We start from the raw sequence: 27245 nt of genomic DNA on the forward strand, positions 1-27245 counted from the left end.
TCATTTGTTTTTCACTTTGTTGTTTGCAATAATATAATTAATAATATAATATTAAATCAGCGCTTTTTGTGTTCATTTTCATTTCATTTTATGTATACCATTATCTTTGCTATGCTAATGCCTTAAATTTGTTTGTATTAATTTTGATAAATACAATTATGTTATTAATGTTTCAATAAATTTTTGAATTATTCTTTAAATGTTTAACTTTATATTTGTTCATTTATAATTGTTCTTTACAATATACACAACTGAAATACTTTTATTGGAATTGTTTATCATTAAACACTAAGCACTAGTTTAGCTCGATCTTTTGCGTTTATGCCTGGTGTTATCTTTTCTAATTGTCATTTTGAATGGGGGTCAGAAGTTGAAATAATAACGAGGTACGGGGTTTTCCAGGGGATTTTGTCTCGCAAGCAAAGCAAATTGGCTCTAAAAAGCAATGGAACGAATATCTAGGCTTATAGAACTTGTACACTATATATAAATATATGTTCTTTGGGTATGAGAATTTTCCTATGTTGGTTTGGTTTTGTCGTTCAGTGGTTTTTACGGTGCTTCTTTCTGTGTCCTTTTCATTAGCTTTCTCGATATAAGTATGTATGTATGATAAAAAATATAAAAGTGAGCATTGAATGTTTTCCTTCTCTATATATAATATATCTAGGTATAGTACAAGTCTGTGTTAAGTTGTATGTGTTTTAATAGCAGATACAGATATATAACCATTTCTTGTTATGTACTAGGTGGCACAGTTTGTTTTTGTTGTAGTTGGTTGTTTTTGTGGTCTGGTCTGAATGCATTAAAGGTTTTCGGGGCTTGATATATATATGTATATTAGTTGGGCTTAAAGAGGATCAACTCAAAAGCGAGACCTGGAAATCATAAGAGTTCTTTTGTTATCCGTTAATATACACAATCATACACTTTATATGTGATATATCGATATATCTACAAGTTGGATTATCTCTGGTTAAAAGTCTAGCTCAATCTTAATCATACAACAAGTTTGCTTCGGCTGAGGCTTTGCTATTCGGTAATTTAGCTATCCATATTAACTATAACTATCTGCTATTGCTATTTACGATACGATATTTACGTGGTACATGGTTGTGGATCTATATGGTATGGTACATATACGGTTCTATATGGTATTTATAAGCTTTCATTTCTTTCCCGTGTGATGCGGTTTCTGTTTCAGTTTGTTTTGGTTTTGGTTGAATGAGTTTAAATGCCGTTTACCCTTTCATTAGCATAGCATATAGATAGCCTTGTTGCTGTTTGTAATCATAGTTATATATAGTACTATACATATTAATTCACATAAATGGTTTACCTCATCCGTGTATGTTGTTTGCATGTGGGGGGTATTGAAGTTGAAATTGAAATGGATTTCTTCATTTTGCTTAAAATTGCTTCTCATTGTCGTTTACAATTTAGATATAGTTTAGCATACGTTTTATATACGGTATATGTTTATATGTTGCTTGTATGCATGTATACGTTATATTAAATAGATATTTATCTGGTAGTTCTCAAAGTTAAAGTTAAGCCTTCTCATCAAAATGTATCGCAATATACAAAGGCGAAAGTGCGTCCACAAGGCAATCCCTTTGATTCTTTTCTTCTCGCATGAACGTTGCAAAATGATTTTGTTTTTTTTATACATTTTGAAAAATTCAACTTGAGTTTTAATTTTGTAGATTTTTGTTTCATTTTGTTCTTTATTTTTGTGGTAAATTCACTAACAATAAGTAACAGCATAAGCTTCTTTGCTTGAATTTGGATTTTAATTTTAAGTTTTAGCTAAAAAATGTACATAACTGATATTCAGTAAAGCGTTTAATTACATAATAGTCAACAAAAATACAAGTACAATACCTCATATAACGATTCAATTTCAATTGTAATAATTGTGTATATTTACTTTCCACACAGACACATACATAAAGAGAGTTAATAAGAGAGAGTTAAGCAGAGAAATAGTTTTCCTTGTGAAGATTCGAGATGATATAAAAAACAAGCCCTATTCATTAGACACAAAGTTAACTTCTTGGGGACTTAGGGAGAACAAATTGCTCTTGTGACATGCAAAAGTTTCATTTAGTTCCAAACACTATCACACACAACAAACGAAATCAACAAACTTGCCGAAACGATTGACTGAACGATTGACTGAGTGAGTGACAGATATACATAGGTAGATCATATAATCGAAGGTGAAAGATAGAGAGCGAAAAATACGTTGGTTTCGTTTTGTTTTTGATCTATAAAAAGGATTTTGTCTTTTCCTAATATTTTAGACAATACGTATGAAGTTATAGTTTGCACAATAAGTTGTTCGTCGTGCCATTTAAAGTTATATAATTTATTTTACTTGCTCGTGATCGCGCCCTGTCGGCTCGGCTCTTCCTGCTTCAACATCGTTTAACTTTTACTTAATGCCAATCAACCTCAAATTTTAAGCGTTAATATCTTCTTGTTCTCTACAGCGTTAATGTTATTTTTGCATTTTTAGTGGCGTGAGCAGACATAGATGCCTCTCTGCCCTAGCAGTTTCATAATTCGTTTACCATTTTCTCTGGGTTGGAGTTTTTGGGCGCTTGGGATAAGTTCGTTTGGGTGCAAGGAATTTTCCTTAGTTAGTTGGTGAGGAGAATACAATTTTGCAGCGGATTTTCGTGGTGTCGGCCCTTGGCTCTTTAAAACATTTAACAAACATTCAAAAATTGTGCAGTGTGCAGTTTAAGTTGTACTAATAACAGGGATATGCCTTGCGGTGTTGTCAGATTAATCGAGAAAATAGTTGGAGAATTTTAACATGTAATCAGGTTATTAATTTATTAGGGGTTTCACAGAGATATTTAAAGTTTTAAAATCCCTCACAATGGCTTTAAAAAGTATTCATTATTGAATTTCTTCCATTCATTTTCAAAGCATACTTTATAAGTGATTTCAAAACTCTAATGATCCCCTCCATTTCGAATCATATACGAATCTATCGATTTATCTTACAACACAGCGGGTATATAATTTGATATTTTGGTTAAAATTTAGAGTTGATGCGCTTTTTAGGCTAGGTATTTCTGAGTGGGTGTAGGTGTAAGTGTAAGTGTGAGTTTGTGTGTGTGGTCGTTGCTACTGCTTCCTTCTATTAAATATATATTTATACCTTTTTACATTTTTTGTGATTTAATTTTAAGATTACTTTTTATTTTTACAAATTAACTGTTGCTTAGGTGGGCTTCATTTTTGTTTGTTGTAGGTTTTTTTGTTTTGTTCAATTAGCTGCTGTAAATACAATCAATTTGGCAATATGCATGCGTGTGTGTGTGAGTGGCGTGCATACGTGTATTTGTCTGTGTTAGTGTGTGTTTGAATCTAACAAAAGCGACAATTCGTTACTAGTTTGCTGGTTATTTTTACATTTTACAGTGTCTGTGCCTTTATTATTTTTTTTTTGCTTATTTTTCTCTGCATCGTCTTCTTTTTGCTTACTGTTTAAGGGATTTTTAGATATTTTACTTGTTCGTTTTTAACATTTTAAGCTCTTGATTTTCTTAATGTATGCCTTATTGGGTTGTGTTTGCTTTTTCTTGGGGACTTTTGTGGGTTTATCATCAAATAACATTGCTCTTACAGTAATCTCGTGAACGTAAACTTTTCTCGTCACTAGTGTAAACAAGTAATGACTAACTGTCTAAGCTACGTTGATCGCTTGATACTCAATAGTAATTATAATCATACAATAATATGTTATAGAGTTTACACAGATTTACACAATTCGTCTAGCGCGTGGTTCGTGGTTCGATAGAGGGTCTTAGGATACGGATACCTAAGGACTGGATAGGTCTTGTCTCTGGTTATTCTAGTTGAGGATAGGAGTGGTTTTTTGGTTCTAGTTCTAAGAGAAGTTTCGGGCGAGCCATATACTGCACTGTAAGGTTCGAACGGAAAGCCAAGTGAGAGAGATGCTCTTGATTATTTTTTTTATATTTTTTATTGTTTTTCTTTAACCTTGGCAGTGTTAAAATTTTGCATTTGATATTTCAGAAATGGGTTTAATAAACAAACCAAACAGACAAAACTTAATAAATGGTTATTACAAACTTTAGAATCAACTTTCTTTCTTTCAACATTTTTTTGGTAAGAGCATCTCGTCAGCTACAACAAATTAACACATTTCTAGGGTACATAGCAGGATATGGTGACCCACATAGTTTTGTGGTAGTTCTGGGACAATTTTGTATATATCTTTAACAAGCGCGTTATGTTCAGTGTAGAAAGAGGCGTGCATGAGGGGCATAGGTCTTCGTTTTTGTTTCAACAAAGGTAGCACAATTAAACTGTTTACTGATTGAATTGCTCTTGCAGTTTGAAAAGAATGTTTCCAAAAAATTGTTGCTCCAATTGCGAGAATTGTATTTTTGACTCTTGCTTTTCGGTTTCTCCTTACTGGTAAACGGAATTATTATGAGATTTGTAGCTGTTGCTGCTGCTGTAGCGTTGGTGTTGCTGTTGTGATTGTGATCCAGATGAATGATGATGATGGTGGTGGTGGTATTGTTGCTCGTGGTGTTCACGATGGTGGTGCTGTTGGTGTGGGTGTTGTTCGTGGTGGTGTTCGTGTTCGTGTTCGTGTTGGTACTCCCGTTCGCGTTGTTCCCGTTGCTCTCGCAATTGTTGCTGCCGTTCGCGATGATGTTGCTGCTGATCGCGTTGGTGTAGCTGATGCTCGCGTTGCTCACGCTGTTCACGTTGTTCACGTTGATCACGTAGCTCACGTTGTTCGCGTTGCTCACGTTGCTCTCGTTGTTCGCGTGTTTCACGTTGCTCACGTTGTTCACGTTGCAGTTGCTGCTGACGGGTGGGCGTTGGTTGCTGGTGTGTGGGCGTGGCATGTTGCTGATGTGAATCCCGCGTGGGAGTCGCCTCACGCGACGCCTTTGTTGGTGTGTTGGTGTTTGCCTGTTGTTGTTTGTTTGCAGTTGTCGCTGCTCCCGTTGGTGTTGCTTGTGTGTTGCTGTTGTTTGTGTTGGGCGTTTTGGTGTTTTGATGTTGCTGCTGCTGCTGCTGATGTTGCTGCTGTTGTTGTTGCTGCTGCTGCTGGTGAGGATGTGTTTGCGGATGCGAATGCGAATGAGGTTGATGATTGCTGATCGCCGCACTGCTACCATAATGGCTATTGATGTTGTTGTGCATCTCATGGGGCAGTGGCGGCGGATTCTTGGCTTTCGTTAGCGGTATTGGTGTTGGCATTGGTTTTGGCGTCTCCGTTAAATCGATGCCCCATTCATAGAGGAACTCGAGTTTTTGTCGTTCCAATGGGTCACTGGCCGGCAGGGCAAGCAAATGTTAGGCTTCTAAAAATATCAGCGCCGTCGGCTTCGGTTCCAAATTTGATTTTTTTGCTTCGACAACTAAGAAGGTTATTTCAGCCTTTTCACGATTAGCAAAGCATTCGGCTATCAGTCGAGCAACCTCCTGGAAAACAAATGAAAATGTTTATTTAATATATTATAAAAGTTATAATTAAAATATTAAATATCGTTTTACCTGATGATGTAGACCTTCCACTTTGGTCCCATCTACTTCCAGAATGAGTTGCCCGACTTCAAGGCCGCCCGCTTCAAATGCTGCACCATTTTCCTGATTTAATATTCAATTAATTATAAAAATCATGCTATATATTTAATGGCGTACTCACATGGATATTGATTATCCTAGGAAGCGGGTGTTTTGTATTAGCACCACCTTCAATAGCAATACCTAAAATTGGTTTGGTTTTCTTAACTGTAATGTGTAAGTTGCCTCTATGATCAGGTACGACGTTTGGATTGTGTTCATGTGTTTGTTCAGTCGTTGAACCACCATTCTGCTCCGCTGACAGACGCTGCATGGACTGAAAAACAAATGTTTCGCATTTAGGTAATAACAATTCAATAATTTACGGATTTCAAATATTATTTCTAGTTTAATTTATAATTCTTCGATATCCATTAGTTCTAAGATTAGCTTAAAGTTCTAATTGTGTGTTGGTTTGATCAAAAATAACTTGGTTCAAGCTGGTAAAATAGATTTTTTTTGTGATTTGGTAAAGGCAAGCAATTTAACATTTGGTTGATTCAAGGACTTTGGTAATAAATATTGTTTTGGGTTGTTGTACTTATTTACGTGTGGTTCAAACAATAGGAAACGTTTCAAGCTATGGAAAGGTAGGCCAATTCAAATTTACAAATATTGCTAGTTTAAAATATTCAATGGCATAGTTGCTGTTTATTTTGGAGCTAGGTAAAGAGAGATAGAGAGAAAGAAGAAACTTTTGTGTGATTTGTTTGGAATGAATCATGAAATGTTCTGGGGTGACCGAATTGTATAAAATGTAATAGAAAAACCGACGAAAGTCTTATGACTAAGATATTACTCTGATTAAATATGAGCCGAAACTCATTGTTCATACGATTTTTGTTTGTCTTATTAAAGTTGTTTGTTGGCATTCAAGTGCTGTATTCAGTTATTATTTGTAGATATCTGTTAATTTAGTGTTCTTGCACTAGTTTGGAGTAGCACTCACCTGATGCCTTCGTACACCTTTATCGCCCAGCAATGTGCCGCCTTCTTCCTTCATATCGAAACTCCGTGAGAGTTTTGTGGCCAACTCCTATTCATTTAATTATTTCGGTTTTCAGATATGGCCACATAGTATTTTGGCAATGAATTTGTTTGTTTTTTTTTTTTTTTTGGTTTGGTTTGGTTTGGATTTTGCATAGTGAGCAAACATTTGATTGATTTTTGTCGTACAATAAGTTGAATGTAAAATGAAAATAGTAGAGATATTTGCATAAGAATTCGTTGTAGTTGCTTGTAGTAGAGATAAAAAACGTTGTAGATTTCTTGATAGACTGTATTGGTTGCGTGTGAAATATGGTTAGAATATATATATAGTTCTTGATTTGTAGCCGTTTTCGAAAGTGTTTGCTGTTTGTTTTGGTTCTCGCTCACTTTCAAACATACAGATAGAAATTTAATTGAATAAAGTATGGCAGTTGACTATACGGTGGTTTAAAATTGAGTGGTGGGGTTGTTTTCGGGTCGGTGGATGGGTGTTTTCAGTGGGACAGCATATGCCAAAAGCGTGCCTTAGAAAGAGAGAGAGAGAGAGAGAGAGATGGGGGACAGTCGGAGATTGTGGATATCTATTGACATTCGAAGTGAACTGAACTGAGCTGAGCTGATTTGCTTTGAATTGCACTGTTTTCATTTTTCCTTTGGCATTCGATTTTTGGCTACCTTTCACCACATGGGACTCTTTGTTGATTTAAGCTTTGATTGCTTGATTAGCTTTGCAGTGGCTTGTCACTGGAGAATGCAGCAGCTTGTCACTGGAGAATGCAGTTCTTTTAATGGCAATTGGCTTAACTGCAAACTTTTTGGTTTAAGCAAAATTTTTATAAAATTATTTTTTTATTAGTAAGTCCCGTATATATGAACATGGATCTGACAGGGTTTCTAAAACATTTTTGAAATTTAATTTATACAAGTAAATTAAAAATAAAATTTAAAGACCAGATATATTTTGAAATCGGAAAACAGTTTAAAATATTTTTCAATTTAATTGAAACCATTTAACACACGTTATGAAATGAGTAGTTTTAAGTCACTGCATCTAAATGTTGGACTATCGGCTTCTCACCTATTTAGTATCTTGAACTAAGCTGAGGTCAAGAGTGCAAATTATGAATATGCGAGTGCTGTGTGCGTATCGGTGGAATAGTCTGTGTGTGGCTGGGTTTTGGTGTTTGTCTTTGAGTTTGTGCATTTTAAGGCTTTGCAACTATACAATTATTATACAATCTATTTATATAAGCTAATGGCAAGATTTGGCAACTAAGACACTTAGATTTTGTTAGCTAAACTATGTCGGACTAGGTTGGACCAAATGTAGCGCTAACTAAAACTTCAAAACTTCAACTTACGAGTATTTTACAGGACTAAGAGCTGCTAACTACAACTAGGATATTGGGGGTGCGTGTGTGGATGTCGGTGTGTAGTGGTGTATTGTATGGGACAGCAGCAGCTAAAATAAAGGCCAACATAAATCGGGATTTACACTAATTACAGGGCAAATGAAAAGAAATGGTTAAACACTACAAATCGATGTGTGTGAGAGGTGAATCGGTAAATTATGGCTGGCGGTGAACCAAGACCAATTTATTCGATGCTGATACGGATATTGATATTTTGCGTGTGTTTAGAAATCGGGGTGACTCATGCGTAAATGTGCAAATGTATTTTTCAAGCTTTTCTTTTCTTTTTTTTTTTTTTGTTTGGGTTTCTTTTTATTTCACTTTGGTTGGTTTTTTGTCATAAAGGCTTGACCTTTCGCTTTTAAATGCATTGTTGGCTTTTTAGTCTTGTGTCTTGTTTAGCTTTTGTTTAAGATACTTACATTGACAATTACTTTACAAAGAGACTAAGGAAATCTATATGAAAAGTTTTCGAGTGCGCCACGAACAAATAAAAAAACGAAACACAATGGAAATAATGTGGTTTAACTTGTGGGGCAAGCAAAATTTGATTTGGAATGAGAGCACAAAACTAAAACACAGTTCCTACGAATACAACACAAAATGCTGGAAATGCAATCGAATTTAGTAAAACAATCTTTTTTAATTTTTGGTATTTTAATGGCACTTGCAGTGGCTGTCGTTGCAATGCACATTCAAAACGGTTAAGTTAGTTAAGTTAGTTAATAGAGAGACAGAGTTACAGAGTTACAGAGATATAGAGAGAGAGAGAAAGACATAGATAGAGAGCGAGTGAGAGAGTGATAGCAACAATACTAAGTAGTTCAGGCTAAATTGAATGCAACGAGATGCAAATTGAAAGGTCTGTTCCAAAAGAAAAACAAAATGCAGACTGTGAGAACATTTCGCAGACAAAAATTATTCCACTCAACTTGCGAACACAATTTCTATTTTGTGGTTTCTGGTGTCGTTTGTTATTATTAGGTATTTGTTTTGTTTTCGTTTAACGTTTAACGAAAAATACATTGGCACTTACTAGAGGTCGTCCCCAATACCATGATTTGACACGTTGTGTTAAACCACCCAAATGTGAACGCAGTCCATCTAAGTAGCCGCCCTGAAATGCACACAAATGAACAAACAAGAACAATTTCGGGGAGTACGGGACAAGAGGTCACGGAAATCCAACTCAAAAACGATCTGGAGTCTATGGATCTGATGGAACAACAAAAGTGGTGGTGGAGTTGAGGGTGCCGAATGAAATGAGAGAAATCGAGTGGAAATCAGGGGGAAAATCAGTGTGCTAGGGTTAAAGAGAGAAAGAAATAGGAGGATTCTGTGGGTATTTGTGGGGTTTCTAGGTTGTTTTTTTTGTATTAAACTAGTTAAGCTACTTTTAGTTTATTACTGGATATATAGTTGAACTGAATACATTTTGAAGATTACGGGAGGTTAAGAGTTACTTTTATTTATTGTAACCATGACTACTAAGATGAGCAATTGGAAAATGAATACCTAACAATATATTGCTAATGTCTTAACCATAAAATGGGTTTGTTAATGTGTCTGAATCAAATTACCTCTACAATCTCTACTGTAGTTATGGGTTAAATACTATTTTTTTTTTTGTTACTATTAGAGCTAGTTCAACTGAATTGGAAATGTTTTAATTAATAATAATAATTGCACTATAAATTTCTAGAATTTCCTGTTAGCAATTGGCAACAAATGTTGCTTGGCATGTTGTTGATAAGCCAGTATAATTGCTTGGCCGCAAATGTTGCTGGCAACATTTTGAGTACATTTTAATAGCATACTTTAAGGCTTCCATTTGAATTTCCTTTGTTCCGCTGAATAATCTCGGATTTAAACGATGCCTACACCCACTAAAACGCGTTCATTTGCTAATTAGCTTTGGTTATGTCAAAACTTTGTGAGGTAATCTTCTCCAAAGCTTCGTTGCATGGGCCTGTAATACGCCCACCGTTCCCACCTCTTGCATTTGAAAATTATGCACACGAAACACCATCGGCGAAATTAGTTAGGTAAATGGCTCAAAACCGAGTTGCGAGCTAAATATTTACAAGAGTTTGTTTTTGCTCTTTTTTCTTTGGTTACGATTGCTTCCTTATTGGTTTTTCCTTTGTTAAGTATGTACGTATATATTTTGGAGTTTAAATATATATATATTTATGTGGTGTGTGTGTGTGTATGTTGGCATTTGGTTGAGTGTGAGTGTGTCGAAAAGATAGTTTCGAAAAGTGCTTAAAGTGTAACAAACGACGAATGCGGCGAACATTGAGCTTACCTGTTCCTGTTTCCAATTAATGCGATACCCATCCATTGCGCATACGCAGCGTGGAACGATGTCGAATAAAAAAGAAGATGGGAAACCGAAAAAGAAAAATTAATTATCACCGATTAAACGACTAATGAGTATCATCTCTTTTCAATGCCAAAAGCACACGCCTTTCCTGGCCATCTACTCCCGCCTGAGTCAGTAGGCAGAAATAACAAATTTTCCGTTTACGTCATGCCAGAGCAAAACAAAACCAAAGTGGTATAAATAAAAGAAAAAAAAAAAAGCAAGGAGCCTGGAGGAAACAAAAAACGACGCACAGCTGCAGTCACTGTCAGCTGCAGTTACCACCGCAGTATCCCAGAGATACATTTTATTTATTTGTCACTCCAGTTTGACCATTGCGTAAATCGCACTCTCACACTTACACTTACAACATAAATCTTGGCGATATAATTGCAGTATAATTTTTAGTCATAAATATTGACAATCTTTGTTTATCAAATCGCTTGTCATTGTTTTCTATCATCGCTGTGGGTAATTTTTTACATTACTAGGCCATAAAAAGTAACTGGGAAAACGTTCAGTGGCAAAACGTCAAAGAAAGCAAAACTCAAATGCAACAACACAGGCCCCAAGATGAAAAATATGTATAAGCCAAGCAGACTAGAAAATGCTCTAGCAGAGATAAATGTTTGCATTACATTCAGTACCAATTTGTCAAGTATATCAAATTAATCTTAGGTTGTGAAAAGAATAAGTTAAAAAACAAAATCATTTACTTCTTCTATCTTTAATATTTGTTTTGATATTAAATAATTACCTTAAAAGCTAACACTTAAAAAACTATTAAATTTGTAATTAGTTTAATTTTCTTAAGAAATCGTTCTATATTTATTCTTGTACTAATCATTTTTAGATCCCCAGAGATTTCTGAAACGCTGAAACGGCAATTCAAAGCTGCGAAACCTTTTATGATTCAAAACTCATAACAATCACAAAATCCACAAATCTGAATATTTATTTCTTTTGTAAATAATTTAATTTAATAATTTTGTTTACTAATAAATTAGATACTAAACATATTTTAACTTAATTGTAGTGTAATGGTTTCTGTAGATTTTTAAAAGAATATATTCTTCAATAAATTCGCAAAAGATCTTAGGCAATAAATATATTGCTCAAATTTAACTTTTTCGAAATTCTTTATAGTTATAAAACCACAAACAAAAAATACGGTACCATCATTGTTAGTTTCTATAGTTCTACTGCTAAACTACGTATAAACCCCTGAACTTATATTGGATTTATTTTAAAAAGTTCCCCAATTGGTTTAAAATTATTGAGTTACGAAAGTTTAACTCTATTTATGTGACGAGGTCTTTGGGTATTTTTGGTCAAACTCTTTACTAACTGCCAACGACTTTGGCCAGTGAAGAGTAACTCTGCTGCTGCGGCTGGCTGGGCATCGTTGGCTTTTGGCAGCAGTCAAAGCAGCAGCAACGGCAGCGACAGCAGCAGCAGCAACAAGAGCAACTACAACCGGGCAGCAGCAACTATGGATTCAGCCGCAGCTCTACCTTCAGAAAAGTCTGCAGTTTCAGTCGCGCGTCGTCGCTTTGAACGTGAGGTTGAAATCCCAGTTAGCAGAGCAGCAGAATACGTTTACAACGACTTGTGCGGCCAAGAAGCATCAGCTAAAAGTGCGTACTATTCGGCTTAAATTGAACGAGAAACAAGTTGCCTGTGGAGTTGACAAATCTCGCGTTTCGTTACATTTCGCGCTCTGTTTGCTGGCAAAATGGTTGCATAAATAATAATAACGCCAGCAGAAGTTTGGCCTGGCTCTTCTGTTCGACTTTAGTTATATCATCATCGCGCTCAGTTTTTGGGGCCTTTGGCAGTCTAGTCCGACATGTGTCGGCTGGTTTATTGCTTTGCATTTTGCATTCAATTAACTTCTATTTCTCACCTTTTTCGGCCCAGCTAATTTCCTTTGTTTCTGTTTCTGTTTTTGTGTTGTTACTTTTTTAATTGCCAGAGGTAGACAGCGGTTTTCGGCTGATTTGTTGTCTTTCTTTTCTGCAATTAAGTTGCTGACGGAAATGGCGGATTCTAGGTGGTAAGACTGCGAAATAGTTGCTAAACATTTCGACCCAGAAAAAAACATCGGCTGTCAGTTGTAGGGAAAGCCAAAAGGTTTTAAAGAAATTCGCATTAAGCGCAGAACGAACGAAGTGCTTTTAATGGCTGTTGGGACAGGCTTTCAAAGTGTCTTAAAGCCTAAGGGCACTGACAACTGACTAAAGTAATTGCCATTGGAAACGGCATAAATAAGAATAACCCTTTTCCGAGGAGAAACCTAATGGAGATTGCTCCAATGTTTTATTGGTTGTTCCGCTCTTAATGCATTCATCAAAATTGGTTTCAGTTAACCAATCATTTCCAGCCAACCAATCTGACCCACTTCTCATCACCGCCGATCAACGAAATCAGAGCCGGAGATTTGATAAATTGTTCTTAGACATTCGGTCAGCTGGCAGTTGCTTTATAGGTCAATGAGCTAACCCAAATGTTAAAGAAATTATTCATATCCAGTGTCACAACACAGAGCTCAACTGCGATCTCAGGCATCTGACTTCATCGCTGCCATAACAATAGTGTGAATTAGACAACAAATTAAATGTTCACCTTTTGTTTAACTTTAGAAAAAGTTTTTCAAAAAAAAAAGGTTCAGACTTGCAGAACCAGAAAAATTTCACCAGAACCCAAGGAACAACTCTGACTTCAACTTTGAAAACCGGCAACACACAACTTTCACAGGCAAGAGAAAGAGAATTTTCCAAACAATAATGAAAACTTTCAGTCAATTGCTTGGCTGCCATCCCATTTAACTGTATTTTCCTTACGCACATCATTTTCGGACAATTTTTTATCCCAATTTTTGTTAAATCGTTATTTGCGTCTTTTGGTAAGCTGCTCAGAGCAACCATTCCGAAATCAATCAAATTTATGACTTTGCAAACTTTTGCAGCCAAGATTTGTTGTCGTGTTTGATGTTGTTTTTTTAGCCGTAGTGGCTCAAATTTTGTAACTCGAATCGAAAAGCTAGCAATCATCATTCATAGCACATGCCATTGACCTCGTTGTGTTTACTCGGAGGCTGGTGAATGCGGAGGAACTGGGGGGCAGGGGCACATTTTTGTCATTAGACACGCATCGGAGTGGGAGGGGAACCGAGTTCACCAATGGTTCGCCACCGCATCGATGGAGTTGCCCAACGTATTTGGATCCCAAAGCTGGATTTTAATAATGCCATTGCAAGGTCGGACAAATTATGTTTATGAAATTCAAACAAAATCGGGGTTTCGTGAAACTGTCACAAGTCGATAAAAATGGAATGCAAAAAAAGATAATTCCCCAAGGCAGAAGAAATCCATGTTAGAGTTTAATAGTTTATCAATATCAACTTTTAGCCTAAAGAGCAGTTGCCTATACTTATAAAGCTTAAAGTTTATTTTTTACATAAATCAAACATCGGAAATGTTGATGATGAAATGTGTATTTTATTACTTGTGTCGATGGGACTAAGAAAAAAAGTTGTTTAATCAAAAAATAAATTATACAATTAATGGTTTGGAAATAGACAATAAACATAGATTTTTTATTAAGCAATTTTATAAAAAAAAATTGTTAAGCTCATTAAGATACAAAAAAAAAATACATTTCTTATATTATATAAATTTCCATATGTTACTTTGTAAAAAACATATTTTGTCTTTTGAATTTCAAAACTGTTAGTTAAAAAGGTCGCTTTGAATTTTTTTAAGGTATACCTCTAATCTTTGAAAAGCTCCCCTCAGGCCAACAAAAAACTCTACATTTTCTTAGGGTATATAAAAGGTAACATAATTAGCTAACCCCCGGGGAACCCAGTCAAGTATAATTAATAATGTCAAAAGATGACAAGCTGTCCGGATTGCTAAAACAACAAAATGGATAGACGTAAAAGAGTTTGTCATAGCGGTTAATCGAGATTCGAGACTTCACACCTCCCCCTCCCACCCGTTTGCCTCAATAAGGTTCTCATTATTTTGAAGAAGAGTGTTCTCCTATTGACAGACATGTCTTCAATCTGACAGTCTTCAGCCAACTGGGCTCAATCTCATAATTATATTTTAGACCCATAGAATGCGTAGACCGGACTTGGGTTTGTTTTTGTTTTCAGCTTCTGACTGGTTTTCGCTACGCATCCAAATGGTTTATTTACATTATAAACAACTTCTTCCATCTCGCTTGCAGCTACAACAGTTTACTTTCCATTTACGTTTGCTCTTGACAAAGTTTTGTACCTTATTTAGTACATTTCTCTAATGACCCACTTTGAGTTTTTGGTCTTGGCCGTTGCTCTGGCTGATCTCCCGCTCCACCTCGATTTCTATCCCCTTGTCCCGTCGCGTCCCGTCCCGTCCCGGTAATTTCGAAAAAGTGAGTGTCCCATAAGCCAGACAAGCGACATCCAACAAAAAGTTGTTTGTCAGTTGTAGTTGAAATCAAACTGGTTACTCAGCTGCCGTCTGGGTCGGGTCTGTCCATCGACCAGCGAACGTCGACCATCTACCATCTACCATCTACCATCGACCATCGACCAACTACCATCGTTCATCGGTCGGTCAAGCCGGCCCAAATGGTGTCAGCTGTGTAAACAGGGCTAAGCAAGCGGATCGCAAGCTGTTTAGCTTCTCATTGCCCCGCTGCCACACCATCCAAATCAATTTCATGCGAACCGAATGAAAATCCTGCCCTGAACTTGACTGCATCTGGCTGCATGTGATACGGTTGAACGCCTTTTGCGGAAATTATTGCAATTTTCTTGTCTTGTCTTCTACCCAAGCACACACACACTCACTCACACACACAATTGAGGTTTTGGCGGTGAGTTTACTTTCACTTTAGCTGCACTTACTCAACAAGTTGTGGGGGAGAGCTGAGTGGCTGGCTGGCTGGCGAAGTTTGCTCAGAGAGGAAACATTCATCAAAAGATTTAAGTATTCGAGTTTTCACTTTGAGCCAAATTAGAGCTGAATAAGTATTGTTTGCAGTACATTAAAAAGGTTCTTTGTTCAAGAACAATTCTTGCACGAAAGAAATAGTTTGAAACTTAATTCTGTAAGTTCAGTAAGTGACCCTGTCATGGATAGGAACATTCTTATTTATGTTTATTAGCCGTATTTCGTAATATCTCAACATTTTGGAACTCTAAAGACTGTTTCATTACATTTTGTTAATGAGAGAATATCTGATATAAAAGTTTTTAATTTAATAGCTCAACTTATAAGACACTTAAAAGATTTTAAGTTGTGGAAATAAGCAGCCTAAACAAATCCTTAAAAAGTTGTATTCACTTAGTAACTGATTATCTTTTATTTTTTTAAATTTAAAAAAATCCTTTAAAGCTTGAACAAGTAACAAATTAGTTTTATACTCTAAAGAAATATTTTTTTTATGTCATTGCATAGTTCACAGATATTAATAATACATAAAATAAAGATTCTTTTAATTTTTAATGCAAAAATTAACCTAGCAATTTAAACTGATCTAGTTCCGTCAATGTTGGTTAGAAATGACGCTCCCAGGACATCCATGGCTACCAAACACCAACCCATTCCCCATATTTACTTTAGCCGACTTTTTCCATCGAGTGCAATGACAAACCCTCAAACAAAGTCCACTCCACACTGATTGCAACTTGGCCAAAGAACAACAAATCATTTAAACAAATCAAACATCAACAGGCGACTGGCGACAACATGGAAACCTATTTGACGGAGATCAAACAGTTGCGCATACCACGCCCGAAATTCGAGCCCAACAGTTGCCATCAGCAGCACCACCATGCGGTGACAGCGGCCTCGACCACGCCCACATCCACGCCCATCCAGCCGCCCCCGCCCCTGCACCACCGGCAGTGGCGACACTTTGTGCGACCCTTCACGCCGCCACGCGATTACCATCTACCCATGATGGCCGACGGCTCCATGCACGACAAGATGTGAGGAGTAGGACCTCACATAGCCGACTGGCTAGGCAAACATGCTGCCCATACATAACCCCCGTAGGATAGTGCTTAAGCTTAGCGTTAGACTAGTAAACGTACTATAGATACAGATACAGTTACAGATACAAAGAATAAAGAATAAAGAATACAAAAATTGAGTGGGGTTTTCTTAGAGTTGGAGTGTGCTGATCATGAAATGGCACTTCATGGAATGGGCAAATGGAAGATAAGATATCTATTTATTGGTGTTACTTTGTACTACGAATAATATAATAATCACTCTCTATAGTTCATCCCCCCCAAGAAGATAGTGTTCCTACTACAAAGTCGCGATCGCCGCGCTTACTCACCGCATCTTGATCGTATTCCGGTAAAAGGGTTTCGCTGCCCCTGCGAGTTCTGTGCTCATCACAGCCGTATTCCTAAGCCGGGATAAAAGAATTTACAAAATAAATTGTTCAGCGGCTTAAATACACTTTTTTTTAGTTTCTGCTTGTGACCAACCAATTCAGTTTGGCACTGGTCTTAATGCGACTTAACGGTATTACAACACTCAACAGCCAATTGGACAACATTTAAAAAGGAAGTACAACATAACCGGAAAACGAGACAAAAACGTAAACAAAAACCACATTGAGCAGTTGGACAAACATGGAAAATAATTCAAACATAAAAAATAAGTCGACAATAGACGTTTTACACACACAACAAGAGACAACGATACAAAAAGAGATAGAGATGGATAGATAAAGACACTAAAGATACAAAATAAAGTAAAACATATACAACAGACAGTCGAAAACCTCGGCGAATGTCAATTTATTCCTACCCAAAGCGTTGAGAAATTAAAAATACAGCATTTCAACCAATTTAGGTGCCATAAAATATAAGGAAACCCTTTGGAAATTCGAAGCACAAGATAGAAATAGTTAAATTTTGGTCAACTGGCTTGGAAGTATTTTTCATAAAAGAGCCTAAGTTCGAGATGGGAAAACTTAGTAAGATCTGAAATTTTCAGAACAGAACAGCTTGAGGAACAGTGAAAGTAGTAGACTGATAGCTTGCTACCCTCTTCGCCCGACTCGCTTCGGTCCTGACCTGTTGCTGATTGTCTTTGGCCTGCTTGAATTTCAATTGACTTGGTCCCAACGGATGGTGGTGATGATGTCGCCCAGATCCCACGTTGCCGCCAATTCCGCCCAGATGACGCAATGAGGCATGATGGGGTGGATAATGTTGCTGCTGTTGCTGATGTTGCTGATTTTGCTGCTGGTGTTGCTGCTGTTGTTGTGGAGGCGATAATGATGATGACGACTGGTGGCTTGCTGTCTGATAATGTGATGCTGGCTGTGAGCGATGCAGTATGGGTCCCGCCGACATGGGTCGATGGGGCAACTGTAGTGCGGGTCTATCGTATACATATACACTTGGTCAGTTAACTGTTTTTGGTTGGGAGTGGATTGGTTGGATTGGGATCAGTGTTGGGGAGTACCCAGATTTAAGGTTTAGTTGGTTTAGCTAAACAAATATATTAACAATCTCAAATTTCCCTAATTTAAATTCATTTGAAAAGTTTTTTTAATTTGTTCTACCTGAGTTTGTGACTCCTTTGCGTAGCTATAATTCCCAACTGGTTTTAGCTGCTTAAGAAAGTTCGTTTAACTATTTCAACGTTTGTGATCAACACCTACATCTATTGACATTTTTATATAGATACTGAAAAAGTTATGTAAGTTTTACCCAACTTAAGTTATTTAATTTGAAACTGCAATAAACTAGTACGCTTCCCAACACTGATTGGGGTTATGGGTTAGGGATTAGGGGCTATGGGAAATGGGTTTTCGGTAATTAGAAAGGTACCGTTTGTGTATATCCGTAACGGTCATGCCCAATCCCGAGTCCGACGAAGGACTCCGTCCGGTGGCGGCTATTATTTCCAAATCATCGGCTGTTACCTGTTGGGGAACGGAACGGAATGGTACGGAATGGATCGAAACGAAACGAACGATTTGGTTTGCATACGATTCAGAGCGAGTGAGACAGTGACAGCTGGACAGCTTGAGAGTGAGTGAGTGAAAGGGGTTCTAGTCTAGGCTTCCGTAGAATTCTACCGAGCATAAAGACAGAGATAGAGAGACAGAGCGAGACAAAGATAGCATCTAAGAGGCAGAGAGCGACAGAGATAGAGTGTCTGGTAGTGCATTCGAACTTCGATCGATACTTATATTGCTTGGTATTGATATGCTTATTCTGGTGCTAATTCTTGGTGACTGTTGTGGTTTCTTGGTTATCCATTTGGTGCATTTTTGGTGTGGGATAACTTAGGTTCGATTTGTTATCTTACAGTAATTTCGTTACTTAAACGTTATACTAAAGCTAAAGATAACTATTCAGCAAATCACCAAAATGTATCTAAGTGACTTTTGATACAGTCATATTCCAGTATTGTTATATATATAAATGTAGATGTAGAAATCTATAATGTTTATTTACAACGACAGTTGTGCTTTTTTTTGAGCCAACTGTACCTTAAAATATTATCAATTGATTATGCATGTAATAAATATCGAATTTGTTTCGTTTTTGCTTAATTTACATTGTCCTAATTTTTTGACGCCACTCCGCGCCTACTTCTTATTACTAATAATATTTAAAAAAAACCTTTGCCACTACAATGTAACTCAAAATTGTATGTTTATGTGTTTTTGTTTTGGAAAAATTGACATTCGGTTTGATTGTTTTTGTTTTGAAATGTAATTTTACTTACAAAGGGCCGAATTAAAGGCAAGCGAGTTTCTGAAAGCTTTCTGAACAGAAAATAAAGGAAAATGACATGCAGTTTTTGAGAAATGAAAGAAGCATTAACTGGTTTAAAGTTGTGTGGCTAAAGAAAGTATCAAGTGTATCTCGTTCAACAATTAAACTACAAGTTTTTGTTTTGATTTTCTTTTTGTCGAGTGTTATTTGTATTTTGTCTACAGTTGAAACAGATAAATTAAAGTAAATGTTACAAACATACAATGACAACAATTATCAACGACAACAGCAAGTAGAGAAAGATACTAAACAATAAACATTTTGTAGAAGATATATAAGTATAGTATATATAGACGAATAGTGGACAGTAGACCGGTTGAACAGTAGTCAACGTTTAGTTTGAGTTTAATTGGCAGAACATGCTCAGTGTTTTGGGTATTTTCAGTTAATAGAAGTGTCTCTTTAAACTAAGTGTATATTGTGTCTGTGTCGTAGAATAAATCTTCTAAAAAGCTTACCGGCAAGTCACGGGCGGGGTCTCCCTTACGCTGTAAAAGATAAAGGGGTTTACATGGGGGCTAAGAGATTATAAGGACCTTCTGGCTTACCCTATGCCTATCCACGCTGTAAGGATCGCGTTCTCTGCGATAGACTAGCTCGTCGTATCGCGTGCGATCCTCGGGAAATACCAGTTCCCGTATCTCCGTCACTAGCGAGTGCTGGAAACGAAGAAAATCAGGTATTTTCATATGCTTAGGACCTTTTTCTCTTTTCTCCTCACTATTAGGTAAGCTCACCTTCTCGTACGTATCTAACATCTCTAATAAGACGGCAACAAAGGCATCTATGGTCATTGCTTTCGCACTATATTCGGCAATATAGTAGGAAAGGCTTGCAAAGTGATGACGGGGCAGCAGAGAGCGCGCCTTCTCCTCCACCATGGTCGCAATTTGACCTTTTCGGCGTGCTCTGGAACATAAAATTATAAATATTATAGGACTTTAATCATAATTTTGAGGTTCTGGAGACTCACCTTGTACCCGTTGGACTGTAGGCATCCCAGGGCTCCATCTCGATGGAGGTACAGGAGTGCGGCACCTTGCCCACGTCACGTATCACCAGCGACATGCGCTTGTGGTACTTCAACTGACCCACCGCCTCGTCGTGCGTCACATCGAGAAAGGATTGCCCGTTGACCTCGAGGATCTCGTCGCCGATCATCAGTCCGGACCGATCGGCCACACTGTCCTTGTCCACGCCGGTGACGAAGATCCCCAGGCCGTACTCCACGCCGCCGCGGATCATCAGGCCCAGAGATTGGCCGGGCTCGATCAGCAGCTCCACGCGACGTATCCTAACAGAAAGAAATTATAATAATACTAAATAAACATCTTATAGAGGAGAGGAGGGTTTATATTTGTAAGAGTAATAAAAGCCTCCCAAAAATCTTGGTTATTATTGGCCTAAAAATACTTAAATAATTTTTTAAAACCAATTTATATTTTTTTTAGGCATTTTCACACTGAAGACCAAAAACCGTTAGGAACAATCCTTCGATTGGTATAAAAATCTCTTCAAAAATAATTTTGTTTATATTTTCTCTAAAACATGTTTTAAAAGTCGGTTTAGGTGGGTTTTGAATACATCTAAGAAAAATGTTTCTTTGATAGTAAATGTCCTCGGATTTATTTTTTTAAGGCCTTACTTTTAATATGTTTCAAGAATTCACTTACAATTTAAAACCTTTGGATTTACTTTAAGGAGTTTGAAAATCTTTTTAAAAATATGTTGTTTGAAATATAATTCTTCAGTAATTAATAAAAACATTTGCGCTTCATGCTTGGGCTTAAAATCTCTTCTCCATATTAAAGAAATTTAGTTGACTTAAACTTTAAAAGGCTAAGACTTGTGATTGTAGATATATATGGTAAATCCGATATACTCACCGATCCCGTCGATCGCTGCGCCTGCCCCCGTACTCCATGGGCGGGGAGGCGGGTCGTCCGTGGCGGTCCATCCAGGAGCAGGTCTGGCGGAAGGGCAGCCCCGCCCCCTGGGCGGCCGCCGCCGCGGCTGCCGCTGCCGCCTGGTTCTGCGGGTGGAGGGGGGGTGCCATCGACGCGTACATGGGGTCGCGGGAGGGCGGACCGAAGCCGTGCAGCGGGGCGGTCGAGTTCAGCGTGGGCGGCGCTCGCACCGTCATACTGATTTGACGTGACGATTTCAATATCTGCACACATCTCTGCGTTAAGAAAAAATGTGGCAATAGAAGAGACACAAAAGAGAGGGACAGATGCGAGCAAAACGGAACGAACCAACAAGAAGAGAGAAAGAGATAGAGGAAAAGGAGCAAAGTACTAAATGAAAATTAATAAAATTAAATGAAAATTCAGCAAATTGCTTGGACAAAAACGTGTACGTAAAGTGATGGCGAAATTGTTTCCCCAAATTATTAATTAACTTTAAGTGTGGGCGTGTCTGCTGCCCCTCTGACTTTCATTTTGTCGGCGGGTTTTTGCGGTCTGGTTTTGTTGTCAGTTTTCACCGTCGCTTTCCACATTTGTTGTCATTATTTTAATTGTTCCCGACCAAAAAACTAATGTGAAAATGTGCAAAATTGTGTTTGGTCCAAGGACGGGGAAGCCGATGCGGGTGCTGCGTGCAAATTGGTCTGTGAGTCCTCACGGGTGTTGTTTACTTTCGGGGCTTTAATGTTTGGTCGGAGTCTTAATTTTTCGGTTTGCGGTTGACTTTCCTTTCGGCTCTTTAAATTTGAAATATTATTTTTGAGTTGTGTCTATCTAGAACGAAGCGCTGTGGCTGAATCACTCTATCACTCAGCTGGGAAATAAATATTCTGGCATCCTGCTAAGCTCGGTTTTAAGTTAAACGGATGTGCAGCTTTTAAAAATTGTGATAGGTTCTTATGTCTTAGATAAAGAAAAGGCGTCTACTAAGTTAGCAAGAAGGTAATTAGCAAAAAGGTATGCAAAACATTTGTTTATTTTTGTCTGAGTCAAGTCGGTCAACTAAAGCTACCAATTAAATAAAGTCTAAGTAAATAGCAATTATAAAAATCAATATACTGAAACAATAAGGGTACAAAATGCGACTAGTCTATTGCCAATTTTTTCTCAGTGTATATTTGTATTAGTGTATTATTGATTTTATTTTCATATTTTTTCTCAAATGTATGTTCGTATTTGGTTTAGTTACATTCATACAAAACTTGTATCAAGTGCATAAAGATTTATATATATTTGTATAGGAAACAACTACGAAAAATCGCTCAAAGCAGGCAGAAATCGATCCGGGGTATGGGTGCAATGTCAGTCTATATATTTGCATTTATGTTTATCTTCGCTGTGTGCGCCCCCAAACAAGTTCTGTCGAAAACGGTTAAAGTTTAAATTGCTAGAAAGCGTGAGAAATAGCACACCATGTGTCAGTGAGCCTTCGTCCTTTTAGCCATCTAGTAATATGTTTTAGAAAGAATTACATTGACTACGATAACGTGTCATATAAAATATTCCACAATAAATTGACTTTCGTTGTTAGGCAGCTGCCAACTGGCAGGCGGTCGGTGCAAAATCCTTTTCTTTTGGTTACTCTGTCAAGTGTCGGCCATAAAAGACGATGGTGGCCTACTGAATACAGTTTACCCAATGTACGTGTATATAAATATGTAGCATGTTTGCTCATATGTACATACATGCTTGATGGATAGAACCCCATTATGGGCAACTATTAAGGGCCAGCGATTGACAAACTGAGACTGCCGATACCAGCACGGCCTGGCTAGAAAATCACATTAAAAATCAATAAAATTAGATATTTTTTGATGGGAGAAAAAATTGACATGGCTGTCAGGGTCGAACGAAAGGCAGCGACAAAGATGGAGAGATGGCAGGACAAGATGAAAATTCCCAGAAATGGGGATTGTTCATGTCCCTTAAAAAGATTTTAAATTGCCTTCAGAATTTATTTGCAGTCTGTTTTGATTTGGCAAAAATAAACTTGACTTTAATTGGATCTATTCAAAATGCATTTTAATATAAAAATGTTAAAATTTCTGAAAAGGGATTTGTATTTTGCATACTTATTTCCTATGTTAAAATAACTGGCAAGTTATTTTTGCCGTTTTTCTTATACTTTATCCTCTAACCAATAAATGTTGATATTCAATAAATATTTATTTTTGGGACTGACAGCCCCCTTCTTTTTCCCCCACATATCTGTGTGCTTTGATCAAATTTTATCTAAGTATAAATAACATTAGCTACTACAAAATATTTAATAAAGATCAAAAGAGATATAAATATTTATGCGGGCGTAAATATTTTGAGAGATGCTCACCTTCAGCGCCTCCTCGTGATTGATTGAGGTGAAGGGGGTGCCATTCACCTCTAGGATTGTATCACCGGGTCGCAAACCGGCGCGTTCGGCCACCGAATTTTCCTCGATGCGTGAGATGTAGACGCCTAAGCCTGCGGGGGGAGCATAAAAAAAAAAACGGGGGGGAAATCAATTAGTCAGCCCACTCACACACTCAATTTTTAATAAAAGTTCCACCACACCCCCAGGCAGAATTACCCACTCCCAAACCCCTTTCTTCCTCGGGCCCCTATTTTTTTCGATGTTTTTCATTAAGCTCTGCCATTTTGCAGGGGATTGAGGATGGAGTGCGGCAGCCATTTTATGTTTAATTTATAAAGCACGTGTACGGGTGTGTGTGTGTGTGTGTGTGAGAATCTGCACAATGGCGTCGAGGAAAAGAGGAAAAACTGAAGAGGTGGGATGAGTAAAAGAGAAGCCTGCATACAGGGGCAACTTAAATAGATTTTTATCGATTTTAAAGCCGTGCGCATATTGCAAACTAAAAATACATTCAACGACAGGAAATGGAAATGAAGGGTAGGGGAAGCGGAGGCATAGGAAGAGGGGGGCAGGAAGAGCTGGTTAGCCAAAAAGGTAGTCAGGTGCAAAATGCACTTGGAAATGTCAAAGCTGCTGGTGGCTTGTCACACACAAACATGCATGCCAATACACGTGGTTACTTGTACACGAACGCGGACGGACACCCCGGCTCTGAGAGACCCGGACAATAAAACGAAATTGAAAACTAAATTGCACCTAAGAGCTTCCCATGCCAAAAGGAACTGGGAGAACCGTCAGCCAAAGCGACTGGGCGTGACATCGAATCAAACAGCACGGGGAAAATTGAATAGGTAAAACATTTTCGAAGAAACGAAGGGCTAAACTTGCTTACAGTTCTTTGTTTTTATAATCTAAATCATAATCTATAAATGCGTCAAAATACGCACTTTAATACAAGATATTTTCATTCTGACTTAATCCCTGTAAAGTATTTAAAAACTCTACAAGTTACTAGTTTAATAAAAACCATGGCTTAAGTTTTATATTTGGAGTTGGACATACAGCTTTGGCATTACGTATACGACTTGTTAAACAAACTAAACGGTAAACAGTATAGATATCCATTTACTCACCTGAGTCTTTGCCTCCCTTGACGCAAATGCCGAAACCATGATCGATTTGCTGGTCGCGCGACATGGAAACGGTTCGCGTGGTAAGTTCGTGGATATTTGGGACACTACGATCCCTTTCCCGCTCCCGATCCCGATAAATCTGAAAAATAAAGACCCAAGAGATAAGTATACTTGATGTATCGTTTAAAAAAAAGAGACTGCTTTACAATTTCTGCACTCAAATTTGTTTTAAGGAAATTTCAAACTGAAGGCCATTTCGCGCATTAATAAGATTTTGATTACTTAAATTCATCACAATTTCAAGCCATATGTTTTTAAAGCCAAAAATTATATATTTAAAATCTGATTTAGAGTGTATAATAATTTCGGCATTTAATTTCTCAGATTGTAGTATTGCAGGGAGCAACACTAAATAGACTGACTATATGTCTAAAGAAATTTTAACCATGGCTTGAGAATAATATTTATATTAAACTTTTATCTTAAGCGGACTATTGTTATTTTCGTTTAAAAAAATTACGAATTAAACTATTTTCACTTGCGTCCACAAAGTGCTTAAAATAATACCCAAATTGGTGCACTCTTAAAATTAAGAGCCATTTAACGAACATTTCTACTTATTTCCCTAAGTTCTTTGCTTTGCAGATATGACAAGGTAAACAGAACCCACCTGGTGGGTGGTGGAGGGCGGACTGCTGGCGGGGCTGCGCCTGCCCGTGCGATCCCGATCCCGCGTGCCGCCGTTGCTGTAGTGGTAGCTACTCGTAGGAACTGATGACGACTGGGTGGCGCCGAACATGCGCAGCACCTGCTCCGGCGAGATGGGCCGCTTCTTGTTGCCGTTGCTGCTGGCGTGCTGGCCCATCGATCGTCCGCTGGCGGCCGTCGAGGTGGGCAGGGTGCCCGCCGTTCCGGCGGCCATGTGGCTGGCGGGTGAGGAGCTGAGATAGGCGCTGCCACGCCCCGGCAGCGAGCCGCCCTTGGTGGGCACGCCTGCCGAGTTGAAGTAGTAGTGCGGCGAGTGGGGGCGCTCGATGATCGTGTAGGAGGTGCCCGGCGGCGAGTAGTACAATCCGGATCGACCACCAGCGCCGCGCAGCGAGCTCGTACTATTGCCCACGCGCGATCCGCTGGCCGCCGCCGCCGCTGCTGCCGCTGCCGCCGATGATCCGCCATAGGGTCCACTGCCCGGCGGCGGACTGATCATGCCAAAGGCCAGGCCAATGTCCTCCGCCTCGAAGCTGCTCGGCCCCGGCGCCCCACTACCGCGCAGGTGGTGACCGCTGAGCCCCGCCGATCCGCCCGTCGGCACGCTCGACGACGACTGCGTCCCGCCCATCGAGGGCCCAAGGCCAAAGCCGGCGGCTGCCGCTGCGGTCGCATTGTATCCGTAGGGTCGGGCACTCCATCGCGAGGGTCCAAGATCACAGAGTTCGGCATAGTCGTTGCCAGCTGCGCTCATTGTCAGGGGGTCGCCGTCGTATGGAATGCCACTGCCCCCAAGGCGCATTACACTGCTGGAGCTGGAATAAATGGGATATCATTAATAAAGGATAAACATGAAAGATGCATAAATTTGGTAACTAAATAAATGCAGCTGGATTTGAACATCTCTGTATAACCTTTTTCTGTTAAAAATCTATGAAGGGCGAAGCATTTAAGGAACAAATATAGTTTTCAATCTCAATCAGAAATCTGTCAAGCTTTGTGATCAACCAAACTATGTGTGCTTTGCCAAAAAATCGGTACATCTTGTTTATCAACAATATTGGATGAAACATTCGCACGACTTTCATAATATTTAATAAAAGGGTGCCCATTAATATACTTTTGAGTTAGAGCACAGGTTTCCTAAAATATAATATATTTTTAGAAAATACGATCATAAACACTGCAGTATATTAAACCATAACATTAAAGTTGTATAAACCATCTGCACAAACGAAGATTGCAATTACGTTTGCCGTTTTTTCATGATTTTGTCAAGGCCTAATCGACTCCCACGCTCGTTACAGGTATTACCCATCCGGAATTGGGTTAAAACACCCGCTCCACCATTCAATCTGCAATGCCTCGAACAACTTTTGTTTGCGTACGCAGGCCGCTAAGCCGCAGCTCAGACTGAGCGCCACATTCAGTGCAAACAATGGCTTAATCTCCAGAGTCATACGGTGAATAGTCCGCCACCGCACTCATCCTCCTCGCAAACACACACACACACACTCACACACAGACACACTCAGTGGCACACACTGTGAAATCAATGGGAACTTATGCCCCGTGCTTCATTATTTATGTGCCAACTTTCGTTGGAAAAACAAAAACAGGTTAGCACAAAGGCGGCAGCTCCATGTGCCACACTCCCGGAGGAGGAGCCCAAGCCCCCTTCCCTTCCCTCCCCTTCCGTCCCCTACCACACCATCCGACCTCCGGACTCATAAATAGTTGAAAATTGCCGTGCTCACACATTGCCACTCACTTAGGCATGGCCCTGGTCTGACGTGCACACGATAGCCATTCTGCGGCACTGGCCACAAAATATTTGCCATTTTCCCGGATGAAACTAACAAAAATTTAGCTAAGCACACATG

General features: G+C 38.5%; 2 protein-coding genes across 2 annotated transcripts; one reads left to right on the forward strand and one right to left on the reverse strand.

Moving 5' to 3' along the window:
- Positions 1-1204: 1204 nt before the first annotated feature.
- On the reverse strand, positions 1205-27245 carry LOC128256999 (uncharacterized). Its single transcript, XM_052987778.1, is given in 17 exon segments — positions 1205-5487; positions 5560-5652; positions 5711-5905; positions 6578-6664; positions 9067-9147; positions 16738-16809; positions 17486-17795; positions 18248-18342; positions 19663-19692; positions 19753-19863; positions 19942-20113; positions 20178-20498; positions 21091-21386; positions 23501-23631; positions 24655-24793; positions 25325-26177; positions 27134-27245. Coding segments are annotated over 17 exon segments (4026 nt in total). The 5' UTR covers positions 27142-27245; the 3' UTR covers positions 1205-4455.
- Positions 11697-16545, forward strand: LOC128257000 (uncharacterized). The gene is made up of 2 exons (XM_052987779.1): positions 11697-12032; positions 16125-16545. Exon 2 carries the CDS (start codon positions 16140-16142, stop codon positions 16383-16385), a length of 246 nt encoding a protein of 81 aa, XP_052843739.1. The 5' UTR covers positions 11697-12032; positions 16125-16139; the 3' UTR covers positions 16386-16545.

The sequence above is a fragment of the Drosophila gunungcola genome, assembly GCF_025200985.1.
Source record: "Drosophila gunungcola strain Sukarami chromosome 3L unlocalized genomic scaffold, Dgunungcola_SK_2 000002F, whole genome shotgun sequence".
Classification (NCBI taxonomy): domain Eukaryota; kingdom Metazoa; phylum Arthropoda; class Insecta; order Diptera; family Drosophilidae; genus Drosophila; species Drosophila gunungcola.

What these genes read in the sequence shown, in the direction of transcription:
- LOC128257000 (XM_052987779.1), top strand. Translation starts at nt 16,140, where the DNA reads ATGGAAACCTATTTGACGGAGATCAAACAGTTGCGCATACCACGCCCG.